Source organism: Odocoileus virginianus, unplaced genomic scaffold (assembly GCF_023699985.2).
Source record: "Odocoileus virginianus isolate 20LAN1187 ecotype Illinois unplaced genomic scaffold, Ovbor_1.2 Unplaced_Scaffold_1, whole genome shotgun sequence".
Taxonomy (NCBI): Eukaryota; Metazoa; Chordata; class Mammalia; order Artiodactyla; family Cervidae; genus Odocoileus; species Odocoileus virginianus.
In genome coordinates this window covers 10,449,779-10,464,458 of record NW_027224263.1, presented here as the reverse complement: position 1 = coordinate 10,464,458, position 14,680 = coordinate 10,449,779, and the positions used below count along the sequence as shown (strand labels likewise).

The 14,680-nt window shown below is 35.0% G+C and overlaps 1 protein-coding gene across 14 annotated transcripts in view; it reads left to right on the top strand.

Annotated features, from left to right (window-relative positions):
• Positions 1-14,680, top strand: part of KLHL13 (kelch like family member 13) — a 189,496-nt gene that overhangs the window by 154,452 nt on the left and 20,364 nt on the right. For all 14 annotated transcript variants that reach the window (XM_070462219.1, XM_020881545.2, XM_070462222.1 and 11 more), the window contains 2 exons: positions 12,174-12,306; positions 12,997-13,193. In XM_070462219.1, coding sequence (XP_070318320.1) covers positions 12,174-12,306; positions 12,997-13,193 — 330 coding nt within the window. The remainder of the gene's footprint in view (positions 1-12,173; positions 12,307-12,996; positions 13,194-14,680) is intronic.

Below are 14,680 nucleotides of genomic sequence, written 5' to 3'. Positions count from 1 at the left end.
TTCTGAGTACTGTGGACACTCCTTGACCTCTGTGGGTGTTGCTGACTTAGAGAATATAGTATAATGCTCGAAGTCCATAAATTTATTTTAGATATAGTTAAGTTATATCAATCTTCTCAGCTTACTAAGGTAAGGAAAATAAATCCTTCTAAATATATTGGTGAAAGAAATCTCCCCAGATCAATTTCATGCATATCGTTGGCCAAGAACCATTATGGTCAAGCAGTATATGGTATAGTATATAGCTTAATGAGAGAAAGAGGCTTGTACTTGCTATGTGGCCAATTAACTTCTCTGGGATTCATTTTTCTTATCTCTAAAATATGACTCTTGGGAAGCAGATTTCTAAATTTTCTTCAAGTTCCCATCTGTGATTCATTGAAATCTCATTTTCCCTGTGTTTCAGTTTCTAATGGGAGCTGGATTTTATGGTTCCTCATTCATCAACAGAAATGAGAGGGCCAGGAAGGAAAAAAGCTTCCCATCTCCCAGAATCTTAAGTTCTACATAAATGGTTTAACTGTTGGTTTTACAAGAGTATGGGAGGAGGAGAATGAGGGGTCAAACAGGAAAAACATGAAAGGAAGAGGTTTTTTTGTTACATAAAAGTACTTTCTCTAAAGAAAAAGAGACTCACCCCCTCCACTATAATACTTCTGCCCTATCCATGACCATAGTCATGGATTAAAGCCCATTTTTGTGGTCCTGCTAATTTTTAAAATTTACTTTAAATCAAATAATGAAAGCCACTCTAGTATAGTCAAAAAGATTTAGAACAGTAGTCCTCAGATCTTATTCCATATCAGAATCACAGGGAGGAGGGCTTGTTAAACTGAGTATTGTGCCCCACCCCAGAGTTTTTGAATCAAAAACTTTTTGATTCAAAAACTCTCGAGCTGGGACCCAGAAATGCACATTTCTAACAAGTTCCTAGGTGATGTTTTACGTATGCTGAAAGAAGAGAATGCTGAAACATTAGAATCATAAGAATGCTGAAACATTAGAATCATAAGAATGCTGACACTTGGCTGTGTCATGTTTTAGCTCGGCCTTTGTTGGTCTAGGCTGGTGGTGGGAATGGAAATGTGAGAGTAACCTGAGAGTTTGTTCTTTCTTTAACTGATTTTTTCATGTTATATTTTCTGCGGTAGTATAGTGGTACTATTCCATATTGCTATTGAAAAACATTGTACGCTCTCTTTATTTATTCATTTTTATTTTTTTGTACGCTCTCTTTAAAAGTCTATTAAAAATTGTGTTCTCACTAACTGAGATTTTTAAGTCCAAGTACTAACAGGGACTTTTTCTTTTTTTTTTTTTTTGTATCTAATCTTAGGTGTGTGGTTGTCAAGGGAACAAGCTAGAGAAGTGTTTAATGGTTAAATGTTATCATTGTTTTAAAATTAGTAATCACACAAGCTCCAGCTTCAAAAGGCATTGAAAGTAGCTGTCAGGGGAATAGATCCATGGGGAGAAACTATTTAAAGAAGTCTCACTCTGAAGGATACCCCAGTACACAACTGTAGTGGCAAGGACATGAGTTTAGGCTAAAAGTAGAATCTAAGATTTACCACTTACAGCTAGTTGTGTGACTTTGGGAAAGTCTTTGTCCTCTCTGGACCAGTTTCCTTATCTGTAATGTGGGTAGTAGATGTGAAGATTAAATGCAACAATTTATGGAACAGTAAGGTGCATAATAAATCTCCATTTATTTTCCTTCCATTTGAACCAAACAGGGAAGGTATCAGAGGAAACGTCATTAATCAGAAGTAATGAGTGTGCCAAATAAGGTGCCCATCTGGTTGGCTTGATCTGCTCTAGCAGATTATTTGTCTCCAGTAAATAGGCTCCAGGAAACAAGGCTGTTGAAGAAAGTGCCTGGAAATAATTTTGATACCTAATACACTTGGATTCCTAGAATCTTGACTAAATCCCAGGAGAATTCATGATTCTCATTTGCGTTAGCAGTGCAAAATACTTGTACTCAAGTAAGAACCAGGGTTTGCTTAAGTAATAATTGATGAACTCAAGGATTCTTTCACTTCCCTCACTCCTTTACTACTGCTACAACTGTGGTGATTTCTCATGGAAAACTTGCATCCTTTGGCTTCATGCTATTGTCTTAGGTTGTTAACATCTTTTAAACCCCATCCTATGGTGATTCATCAAATCATACCCTTCCTAACACCTTCACTTTTCAAAATAACAGCTTTAAGGAGATATCATTCACCTATCATAAAATTCATCCCTTTTAAGTGTACAATTCGATTGAGTTTTAGCATATTTGCAAGGTTTTGCAAATATTACCACAGTCCATTGTAGAACATTATTATCTGTATTATCACCTTGTATCCATTAGCTGTCATTCCCCATCTACTGATAATCTCTTTCTTAACCTGTGACAATCATTAGTCTACTATCTACCTCTATAGTTTTGCCTATTCAGAATATTTCACGTAAATGGAATTATACACTATGTAGTCTTTTGTGTCTGGTTTCTTTTACTTAGCATGGTGTTTTCAAGGTTCCCCCACACTGTAGCATGTACCAGTACTTCTTTCCTTTTTACAACTAAATAATATTCCATTCCATGAATATACCACCTTTATAAAAATTCACTCATCCATTTATGTACATTAGGGTTGTCTCCACTTTGGGGCTATTGTGAATAATTATGCTATGAACATTCATGTACGAGTGTCTGCATAAACATGTTTTCATTTATCTTTTGTTTATACCTAAGAGTGGAATTGCTGAGTGATATATCATTCTATGATTAATCTTTTGAACAACTGCCAGAGTGTTTTCTCAAGTGGCTGTGTTTTAAATTCCTTTTGGCATAGTATGAGGATCCCAATTTTCTCATGTTTTTGCCAACATGTGTTAGCTGTCTTTTTGATTATAGCCATACTAGAAGGTGTGAAGTGGTATCTTATGGTTTTGATTTGTATTTTCCTGAGTGCTAATGATATTGAGCATCTTTTCACTTTTGCACTGGCCATTTGTATATCACCTATGGAGAACTGTCTCTTCAGGTCAGTTCTCCATTTGCTAGTTGAGTTATTTATCTTTTTATTATTCAGTGGTAGGAGTTCTTTATATATTCTAGATACAAATCTCCTAGCAGATATATGATTTGCAAGTATTTTCTCCCAGCACCTTCAGTTTTGTGGTTCCTTGTTGGTCTTCCATAACTACTCTGCCAATCTTCAGTTCTTTATCCATTCAACTATGTAATCTTTGCTACTGCTTTACCTTAGTAGAGTTAATGGGACAGATAGACAAGGTAAATTTCTGGAAGACTTCTGATTTTTCATTATTCTCTAAACATATGTTATTCTTTCACACTTAAGTGTCTTTGCACTCATCCCTTCTCCCTGGAATGCCTTAAGTACTTAACATTTTTTGGTCTGGTAAACCCTTATTTATTCATAATAATCCATCTTAAATGGTAAATTGTAAAACTGGAATTCCAGTTTGGGGCTGAACTCACATTCTGCCCACTATAGTTATGCAGTGGGTAGTCCTGCAGAGTGAACCATCTGAAAACAGTTTCTCCCCATGGATCTGTTCTTTTGACAGCTAATTTCAATGCTGTTTAAAGCTGGAATTTGTGTAACCTAGGCAGAGTTAGTAGCTCCTTCTTTTATCCTCTTAGCCCATCAGTATCACCTACCAGTGAGATCCACAAGATCTAGAATCTAGTTTGTTTTTTCTGTCTGCCTATGATCTAGTACAGGGCACAGGGTAAATGTTTAATAAATGTCAATAAATTATAAGTATTGTTGTTTATTATTAATATTATTATCATCACTGGAAGAGAATACATATAAAGGCCCTAGCCCAGTACCTGACACAGAGGAAGTTCTCAATGCTTTTTATTGCTCTTATTGATATTGCTACGGAATAAATGAATTTGGATAACACTTATAAATCACTTTCATATATACTTGCCTCATTAATACTTGAAGCAATTTTGTCAGGTAGAAAAGGCAAGAATTATTATCCCTATTTTATAGATTGGGAAACTGAAGCTCAGGGAGGTTAGAAAGCTTGCCCAAATTCACTTACCCACTAAGAGACAAAAACTAGGACTTGAACACGGGTTTTCTAAACGTAAACTTGTGTTTTTTCTAATCTTACTCTAAGCTCTGTTCTGTTTTTAAATATAATGTCTTTAAATATTGTTTTCACTGAATATAAGTATAAAAACATGTATTAGAGGTTAGAAGATAATTTGGCATGAATGATACTGTAAAGATTTTGCTCTTAGTAGAAATCACAGAATTACACAGAGTATCTTCATGCCTACCTGCCCTTCTTCGTCTCTGTCAAACTAGGGATGGGGGGTGGGACCGGAGAGAAAAAAGTCAGTATCATTTTGGAAACACCCCTGTTAGGACAAGGAGGCCATAGCTAAAGTACCATGTTTCAGCTAGTGGAGTGGCAGTGTATACTAATTGTAGAATAGTTATCTAGGTGGAAACAAATCATTTCTTGATTATTGACTATGCTTATTCAGGCCTATCAAGCTTGAAAATGCCTCTGTCCTCCAGATGTCTAGGCTGCTAATTAATATTTTCTCATAATAAGATTGGTGCCTATCAGATTGCTCTCCTCCATTTTATCTATTTATTTTCTCATCCAGCTTTAGTTGTAAAGTCGCTGAAAGATTTGATTGTATCATCTCAAGTTATTATCTGTGTGATAGAATGCTGAAGAAATGGGTTTTCTGAAGAACTTAAATTAACTTGTGCTGTTTTCCAGTAGGCTAACTTCATGAAATACTTACCCTAAATAAAAGCTTGGGTTGCTGGTCATGTCATGTTAATGAACTGTACCTTATTTAAAAGTTTTATGATCATAAGATAATCTTTAAAATATATTATTAACATAAGATAGAGAGACGTAATGATTTTAGAATAGGTTATATTTTATAAAAGGAGGGCTTAAATAGTTCAGATTGTTGAAGTTTTTATTAAAATGATGCTTTTTCTTTCTTTATTTAAGTTTCCGGAATGTCACCTAGAATATAGAAAAATGAGTATATAGTTTTTCTTAGGGATAGTTTTTCAGGTACTCAGGTTAGGGTACAATAGGTTATCTTGATACTTCCAATTAAGTGTGTATCTTTAGTACATAAGTTGGATGAGAGTCTACCACCTTTCTTTTCAGACCACTTTAGTATATTATTACCTTGAGTTTTCAAATGAGTTTCTTTGTTGTTTGTTATTTAGCATGTTTTAAGTGATAGAGAGGACTAGCACATACCAACTGAGAGTTAAATATGCTCAAGTACATAATTTCAATTTCTGATTGTTGCTGGTATATAAAAATACTGTTTGTTACTGATTATTTATCTTCTATCTTGAGACCTTGAAAAACTGACTTAATAGTTCTAGAAGCTTTTTTGTGGATTCTGTAGGATTTTCTACATAGATAACCATTTTGCCTGTAAATATAGTTTTTTTTCTTCCTTTTCAGTCTAATGCCTCTTATTTCTTTTACTTGCCTTATTGTACTGGGTAGAAACTCCAGAAAAATGTTGAATAGAAGTGGTTAGAGTGTATGTTCTTGCTTTGTCCTAATAGTAGGAGGCATGCAGTCATTCTTTCACCATTAAGTGTTATGTTAGGTATGGGTTTGAGGAAGTTTCTTTCTGTTCCTAGTCTGTTGAGAGTTTTGTTTTTTTTCAAATCACAAATTCATATTGGATTTTGTCAAATGCTTTTTTGCACCTACTGAGATGATCTTATCATTTTTCTTTTTTAGTCTACTAATAATATGAATTAAATTAATTGATTTTTGCATGCTAAAGCAACCATGCCTTATAGGAATAAACCCCACTTGGTCATAATATATTATCCTTTTTATATATTATTAAATTTGATTTACCAGAATTTTAGGAATTTTTGCATCTGTGGTCATGAGAAATTTTTGTCGTGGTTTTCTTTGATCGTCTTTGGTTTTGGTAGGGTAATGCTGACCTTGTAGAATGAATCAGGACATGTTCCTTCTTAATTTTCTGGATCTGTTTTTGTAAAATTGGTGTTATTTCTTCCTTAAGTGTAAAGTATAATTTACCAGTGAAAATTATATATATGTACATATATATATATATATATGGCTACTCAGTTTATCTGATTACTTAGAGAAATAATGAAAAATAAGGCTGAACAGTTGAGTTGGGGCCAGATTAATCTTTAAAGTCTTATATAATGATATAATGCAGTGATAGAAAGCCATTAGCAATTTTTAAACTCCAAGCAGTGTTATATAATGAGAACCAAGTTTAATTAATCTGTTCCTTTTCTGTCCTCTGAATGAAATGAGTAACGTCTCATAAAAACATGACTATGGTGTTGCTTTGATCAGATATATTGCATTTACTTAAAGAGTGGAGTAAACGTATTCCTCAACCTCTTCTTTTAGTTCCTTAATCTTTGTTCATAAAACACATTTAATGTTATTAATTTTTATTGCTCTTCTCAGGATGCATTTCCTTTTTATTCCCCTTCCTTTTCCAAATTATACTGATCAAAGCTAGATAGACTATGCTGGTAAGTTATTTCCAATGCAGAATTTAGTGTAGAGATTTGGTTATCAGATTATTTTTTTTAATACCTGAGAGTATCAATCTAGCTTTTTTCCCATAGTAGCATTATATTTAATTTGAAAGCTGTTGACATTCAAGCAACTTTTGGTATACATTATTTGTAGCTCATCAGGTTTCTATAGTATAGCTGTATAATGTCAGCACATACCCTCCTCTGTTTTAATGTGACCATTTAAAAATACCCCAATGTTCATCGCAGCACTGTTTATAATAGCCAGGACATGGAAGCAACCTAGATGCCCATCAGCAGACGAATGGATAAGGAAGCTGTGGTACATATACACTATGGAATATTACTCAGCATTAAAAAGAATTCATTTGAATCAGTTCTAATGAGATGGATGAAACTGGAACCCATTATACAGAGTAAAGTAAGCCAGAAAGATAAAGACCAATACAGTATACTAATGCATATATATGGAATTTAAAAAGATGGTTAACGATAACCCTACATGCAAAACAGAAAAAAAGACACAGATGTACAGAACAGACTTTTAGACTCTATGGGAGAAGGCGAGGGTGGGATGTTCAGAGAGAACAGCATTGAAACAAGTATACTATCAAGGGTGAAATGGATCACCAGCCCAGGTTGGATGCATGAGACAAGTGCTCAGGGATGGTGCACTGGGAAGACCCAGAGGGATGGGATGGAGAGGGAGGTGGGAGGGGGGATCGGGATGGGGAACACATGTAAATCCATGGCTGATTCATGTCAATGTATGGCAAAAACCACTACAATATTGTAAAGTAATTAGCCTCCAACTAATAAAAATAAAATGGAAAAAAAATTTATCAAACTCATTTAAAAATTTCAGTCCTTTAGGGTATGTACCACCCTCTGTTTAATAGTATTTGAAGTTTTTATACATTAGGTAAATTTACTGCAGAGAAGAAAGGAACCCTTTTTAATGTATATTCATTGTGTTTATATATTTACATTCTGATTGTTTAAATTTCTTTTTTACTTGGACTATAATTGCTTTACAATGTTGTGCTAGTTTCTACTGTACAGTGAAGTAAATCAGTTATATGTAAACAGATATCCTCCCACCTTGAGCCTCCCTCCCATCATCCCACCTCTGAGTCATCACAGAGCCTGAAGTTGAGCTCCCTGTGCTATGCAGCAGCTTCCCACTAGCTATCTGTTTTACACACGGTAGTGTATATATGTCAGTGCTACTGTCTCAGTTCATCCCACCCTTTCCTCTCCACCCACACCATGTCCAAAAGTCCAGAAAGAAACCTTTCTTTAAAAAGGACCTTTTTTTAATGCCTATTTTTTCCCCAAAAGAATGTGAAGAAGAGATTTTTAAAAAGAAGATATGAGGACGTTTATAGAAGAGGGAAAGGGGAATAAATAGAGAACAGGTCACAATGCCCTCATAAATAGAACCCAAGGCCCAGAAAAAATAGGAAAATATAGACCTGAAGGATTAAGCTAGAAAGAAGTTGATTTTAAAGCAGTAGAAATAGTCTAAAGCAGTAGAAATAGTTTAAAGACACTCTAAAAGACTAATTGGAAATTTTGAGCAATTTTGTATAAAACAGACCTGTATCTGTGTATCATGGACTACTGGCATGTGAAAATAGGCAAAAATGTTTATAGGATTCTGGCTAGAGGAATAAGTACAGATTTTGTGGGAGAAAATGATTTTATAATAAAACGACAAATTTTAAGTATGCAAGGTATCTTCATGAATCTACATGAGTGAAAGTAAAAGTAGATATATAGAAGGCAGATGAGAATTGTGAAAGAGAATGATCCCCCCTTCTTTTAAGTGTACATTCTTCACAAGATTAGAGTATAAAAGTTGTTTAGAGAAATGACTGTGTACTTCTATACAACAAAGTATGTTGTAGAGGAACTTTAGTCTTTTTCCCTTTAGATGAAGCTGGGATAATACAGATAACAACTTGCAAACAAGATATTTAGATCTGTATGAAGACAATCTGAATGGACAGATCTTATCTGGATGAGGATAGCAATAATCCAGAAGTTAGCAAATATGGAATTGGATGGGGGGACTATTTGTGTGTCTGAAAATAGAGCTTATGAAATATGTAGAATTGGAAACTACATGCAGTGAAAACAAATGCAAAAACCTCCCAAAAGCAATTTGCCAAAGGTAGATAAGTTAAACTTATAATAGAAAATACTCAGAATCTGATAAAAGTAGTCTAGGAGCCTCAGCTTCCTTTCTTTGGAGCTGCCATATTATACTAAGAATAGTTAGAGGATCTTTTTTAAGAGTGCAAAGGGAAGCAAAATGATCACATTTGTGAAGAGGGTAAAAGCTCCTGGGGTCTTAGCTGAACTGTCCAAATTTTGAGGATTGAGTGCAAATCTCAGCAAGCAGTTTTAATGGAATATGGACCAAATGAGAAATGACGCAGGTAATGGTAAAGGAAACATTAGCCATGCCTTTTTTCAAAGGGGAAAAAAAAAAGAACAATAAATAGCAGGAAAGGGACTTTCCTGGTGATCCAGTGGCAAAGACTCTGAGCTCCCAATGCAGGGGACCTGGGTTCAATCCTGGTTGGGGAACTAAGATCCCACATGGCACAACGAAGAGTTCCCATGCCCCAACCAAGACTGAAGATCCTGTATGCTGCAACGAAGATCTGGCACAGTCAAATAAATAAATATATTTTTTACAATAGTAGGAAAAAAACCTACTGACATTACTCAATTCCCAGTATAAAATATTTGTAGGAATATTTTAAAGGCAGGAGGGCCAGCAAATGAGCCAAGGTTTTTGGATTTTGAGGTGGGGAAGAAAATAACTGATTAGATACAATCATTGCTCTTGACTGAATAAGTCATGATTGCCTTTCAAAGATATTATCTACATACATCTTAGAGAAGAAAATTCAAAAATTATTTCCTGAATAAAAATAAAGGTGACATACTGTATGTAGTCTCATCTAATGGATATCTTGACATCTCTCTTTTTTGACATTGCCCAAGGTATGGTAAATCTCCCAAGATAAAACCATATGCTTTAACTTGCCAGTAGTTATTAAAACTTTAAAAGTATATATTCTTCAAACCAGCAATTCCATTTCTAAAAATATCTCCCACAGATCTACTCATAAGTAAGTATAGGTACAAGGAAGTTTATTGCAATATTGCTTGTAATAGCAAAAGTTGAGAGACATTTGAGTCTCTCAAGTAAGGAATGGATGAGTAATTGTGGTTGGCCCCACACCCCATGAAATTTTGTGCATCCACTAAAAAGAATAAAGTAAATTTGTGTGTACTGAGACACAGAGCTGTCCATGTCATGTGCTCAGGTGAATTTTTAAAATGCATAACAGTACATAGAGTATCCCACTCTTAAAAATCCTGTATGTATACAAGCAAAAGGTAGATTATGTATACCTGTAGAAAGAGACCTGGAAGTATATATACTAAACTGTTATCAGTAGTTACTCTTAGTAAGAAGAGGTGGACTCTTAGTTTTCAGTTTATGTCCTTCTGTATTTTTATATTTAAATTTTTGAAATCTGAAATTTATATAAAGGAGAAAAAAGCCAAGCCCTTGGAAGCCAAACTTTTCAGCCTAAACCCTGATTTATGATTTAGTTCCTCTTCTCTCATCTTAACCTTTACAGTTTACCACAAGTGAGTACTATAGGTACAATTCATTTTATTATTGAGAGTAGGTTCACAAATAAAGTTCTTGGTTTCTAGTTAGCTTGTTACAAAATTCAGGTTCTACATGTTGATTTTATTTTTTAAATACCAAGTGATGGCATTTGGGTAAAGTCTGGCTTGTTCGTTCAAGCATTCACTGAACATTTGTGAAGTGCCAATGGTGTGCCAAGCACTGGGGAATTCAGCCATCCTAGTCTTCTACCTGATGGTTACCTCCTCTTCAGTTGCAGCCCCAGTGGTTGCGTTCAGGACTTTCCAGTGCTCATATGCTCATTTATGTTTAAAAGGTGATCCACTTAAACTTAATTGCAATTTACACACTATATGTGAATTTTCAAAGAGCCACTTTTTACCTTCGGCATGTAAATATTTCCCTAAAATGGACATCTCTTTTTAACCTCTATTTTTCTAAATAACAGGGATGGGAGATGACTTAGCAGTGGAAAATATTGAGAAAGCATTGGGGGAGAATGTTTGCATTTACTATGGAAAAGGGGTATTTGTGAAAGAGTTGATATTTATGAGCAAAAACATATGTCAATCACTGTTGGAGAGCGAAAAATATGATACATAATCCTGTTCTAAAGTATATGTATAATGTATAAATATTTTTAGAATTAAAATATTTATATCTTTCTCCAGAGAGAGTGGCTGGATCATATTATCTCTTTGAAGTTCTGGTTCTGTAGATTGAAGCATTTTCTTTAGAAAGCCATTTAAAAATTATGATGAGAAGATGTTTAGACTAAGATTTATATTATACATATGTGCAGGATCAATATTTCTGAAACTGCATTCTTCAGTATGTCGTGACTTCTACTTCTTAAATCAGTGAAACACAACTTTAAATAAAAGTTTTATGTACAGTCATTAAAATATGAAGGGGATAGACTAATCCTGCTGTTAGTTTTTGTTATATTATATTATTTGAAAGTAATTTGTATGAGTATCTTCATGATTTTTTATAAGAGTACATTTCCATTTTTGAAACTACAGACTCCATCTTGAAAAATATTCATTTTGAGCTTCATTGTTAAATTGTGTATTATCTTCTTTTTATGCATTTCACCAGCCTATTATAATGTTACAGTGTTTCATTCTTCCCAGAGTAGACCAAGGGAACAGCTGCCTGCTTATCATTGGTTGGGCTCTTCAAGGGAGTGGGTGGTGGAGCTAATCAACAGGCGTTCTTATCAGCAGAGCCCTGTCCCTCCTCTGAACTGTGGGTGTCAGCCTATTAATTCTCCACTAAAAACTTTAAGCATTTGGGGACAGTTATGTCTCATGTTGGAGCTCCCTGGGCACTTTTTTCCAGAGATAATTAAATGTAAAACTTGAAAGATAATTGATCAGGCAGGAGCAAGTATATCAAATACTAGTATCAAATACTGAATATAAGGATGTCTAACACAGTTCCTTGTTTTGTAAGAGGTGGAACAATCTAGTTGGCAGAAAGCAACTCCTATTTTGCAGTTAGCACAAATGCTCTGGACCTTTCTTTCTCAAACAAACATAAGCAAGTGAAAACCAAGAATAAAAGAACTATATATTATAGAACATATTATTATGGAAAGGAATGGTAGTGTAAACACCCTAATTCTGCACATGGGAAAATGAAAGTGTAGTTTCAAAAACTACATTTCATGGTAGTGTTTTTCAGAATAATAAAAGCCAATGGTTGTATAAATAAGTGAACATATATGCTCTTTTCCTTATTTGTTCTTTATTGTCACATATCAAGTAAGCTGTTGAGTTTTTTTTCTTCTGAGTCATTATTCTACTGGCTTCATGTTCCAGATATATTCCACAGACATTAATATGTCAAGAGAATTTTAGCACACAGAAACTTGTGTTCCCATTTTACCTTGATGAGTGGCTCATCTCATGTTCTTCTTGTAGGGATTTGACCAGCTCCGACTTGAAGGATTGCTCTGTGACGTGACCCTGATGCCAGGGGACACAGATGATGCCTTCCCTGTGCACAGAGTCATGATGGCCTCTGCTAGTGATTACTTCAAGGCTATGTTCACAGGTAGCTTGCCTTCTAAACTCTGCCTCCATATTAATAAGAAAAATACGTGTTTAAATCTTTTTATTGCTAGAGGAAGATTCAGGACTTTTGTTCTGTGTCTTTACAAGAAGAGTTTAAAAGGAATAGACACCCAGTATATGTGGATGGCATCACCGACTCAATGGACATGAGTTTGAGTAGACTCCGGGAGTTGGTGATGGACAGGGAGGCCTGGCGTGCTGCGGTTCATGGGGTCGCAAAGAGTTGGACACGACTGAGCGACTGAACTGAACTGAACTGAACTGATGTGTGTTTGTGGGCGGTGCTTTTTTAACTTGGAAAATGGATATACCTTTTTTATACCTCTGTCTACCTTTATTTCATAGCTTTGCTTTTCCAGACATATATCTGAATGGGCCATCAGAGACTAATACAATGTCACTAGTACAATCTCTAATCCATCAAAAGATCTGAAGTGCCAGGAGAACATTTTGGAGGCACTTGCATCGTATACCACCTCCATTAGTATAGAGATATTCCTTTTTAAGTACTCTCTTTTAACTGTAAAATATGCAGAAGCTTGACTCTGATACAAATGCTTACACAGAATAAAATTTTCCCTGATTTTATTGCTTCTAATTAGCAGCAGAAGTGAGTTTGACCTTAATTAAATTATCCACCTTCATTTAATTGACTGTCTTTTTATTTAAGGTGGAATGAAAGAACAAGATTTAATGTGCATTAAGCTTCATGGTGTGAGCAAAGTCGGTTTAAGGAAAATTATTGACTTCATTTACACTGCAAAGCTTTCTCTTAATATGGACAACCTTCAAGACACACTGGAAGCTGCCAGTTTTCTACAGATTCTGCCGGTTTTGGACTTCTGCAAAGTATTTCTCATATCTGGGGTAAGACATTTTCAAATCAAATCTTTTCCTGCAATGGATAGTATTGTGGTCTGAAACTGGCCTTTAGAGAGAGGTGTCATCTAGAGTATGGCTTGGAAGCAGGTTCAGGAGAAAACAGTGCAGTTGCATTTTTATAAAATAGAACCATTTAAAAAAAGTCTCTGGTGTACCATGGTACATATACACCATGGAATATTACTCAGCCATTAAAAAGAATTCATTTGAATCAATTCTAATGAGATGGATGAAACTGGAGCCCATTATACACAGCGAAGTAAGCCAGAAAGATAAAGACCATTACAGTATACTAACACATATATATGGAATTTAGAAAGATGGTAACGATAACCCTATATGCAAAACAGAAAAAGAGACTCAGATGTATAGAACAGACTTGTGGACTCTGGGAGAAGGCGAGGGTGGGATTGTTTCAAGAGAACAGCATCGAAACATGTATATTATCTAGGGTGAAACAGATCACCAGCCCAGGTTGGGTGCATGAGACAAGTGCTCGGGCCTGGTGCACTGGGAAGACCCAGAGGGATCAGGTGGAGAGGGAGGTGGGAGGGGGGACCGGGATGGGGAATATATGTAAATCCATGGCTAATTCATTTCAGTGTATGACAAAAACCACTGCAATGATGTAAAGTAATTAGCCTCCAACTAATAAAAATAAATGAAAAAAAAAAAAAAGCCTCTGTGTCATCCAATGACATTAGACAGTAAAAGGATTTGATAGCAATAAAATCCTTAACATGTTTGATAATGTTATTTATTTTAATCCAGTTTTATTCCACTTAATGATTTTATACAAGCAGGTTTTTTAAATGGAGTTCTGTGGGAAAGTCATCTGAGGTTCTAGAAGTCTTTTAAGATACACTCAAGTCATTTTATTTTTCTTCCTTTAAATATTGGACCTAGATCTTGAGAAGAACTGACACCTATGTGTAAATTTTCTTGATTCCATGGCAACACATCCCCTACGAGTTGTTTACAGCATATTTTAATAGATAACAGAGGACACATACGACAACCAGCCACTGAGCTACTTATAGTCACCCACTTCCTTTGGACAGTGCCTCATTTTAGTTGAGACCCTTAAATTAATAGCACTTAATACTTACATTTATAAACTCTTAACATTTATTTACACTGATCTTAGCAACATGTGGTTGTCCTGAGGCAAATTAGGTACAGTGTCGTGATTTCCTTGAAACTAATCAGTAACTACAGACACTGTTGACCTAGTACCAATTGTCTATTATTCAAGTTCAGTACTTATCACTTGAGATACTTGTGTTCAGTTCCTTAGTCTAAATGAAAAGAACCAAACTGGGTAAAGCATGATTTATGAAGTTATAAAAATATGCATTTCTCAAAATAACAGAATTAGAAAATAAGTTTGTTCTGGATGAGTCTATTTAAAGCACATTTATTTCAAGATGATATCATAGCAAATTTGCAATATTTGACAAATTTCCTGTAAT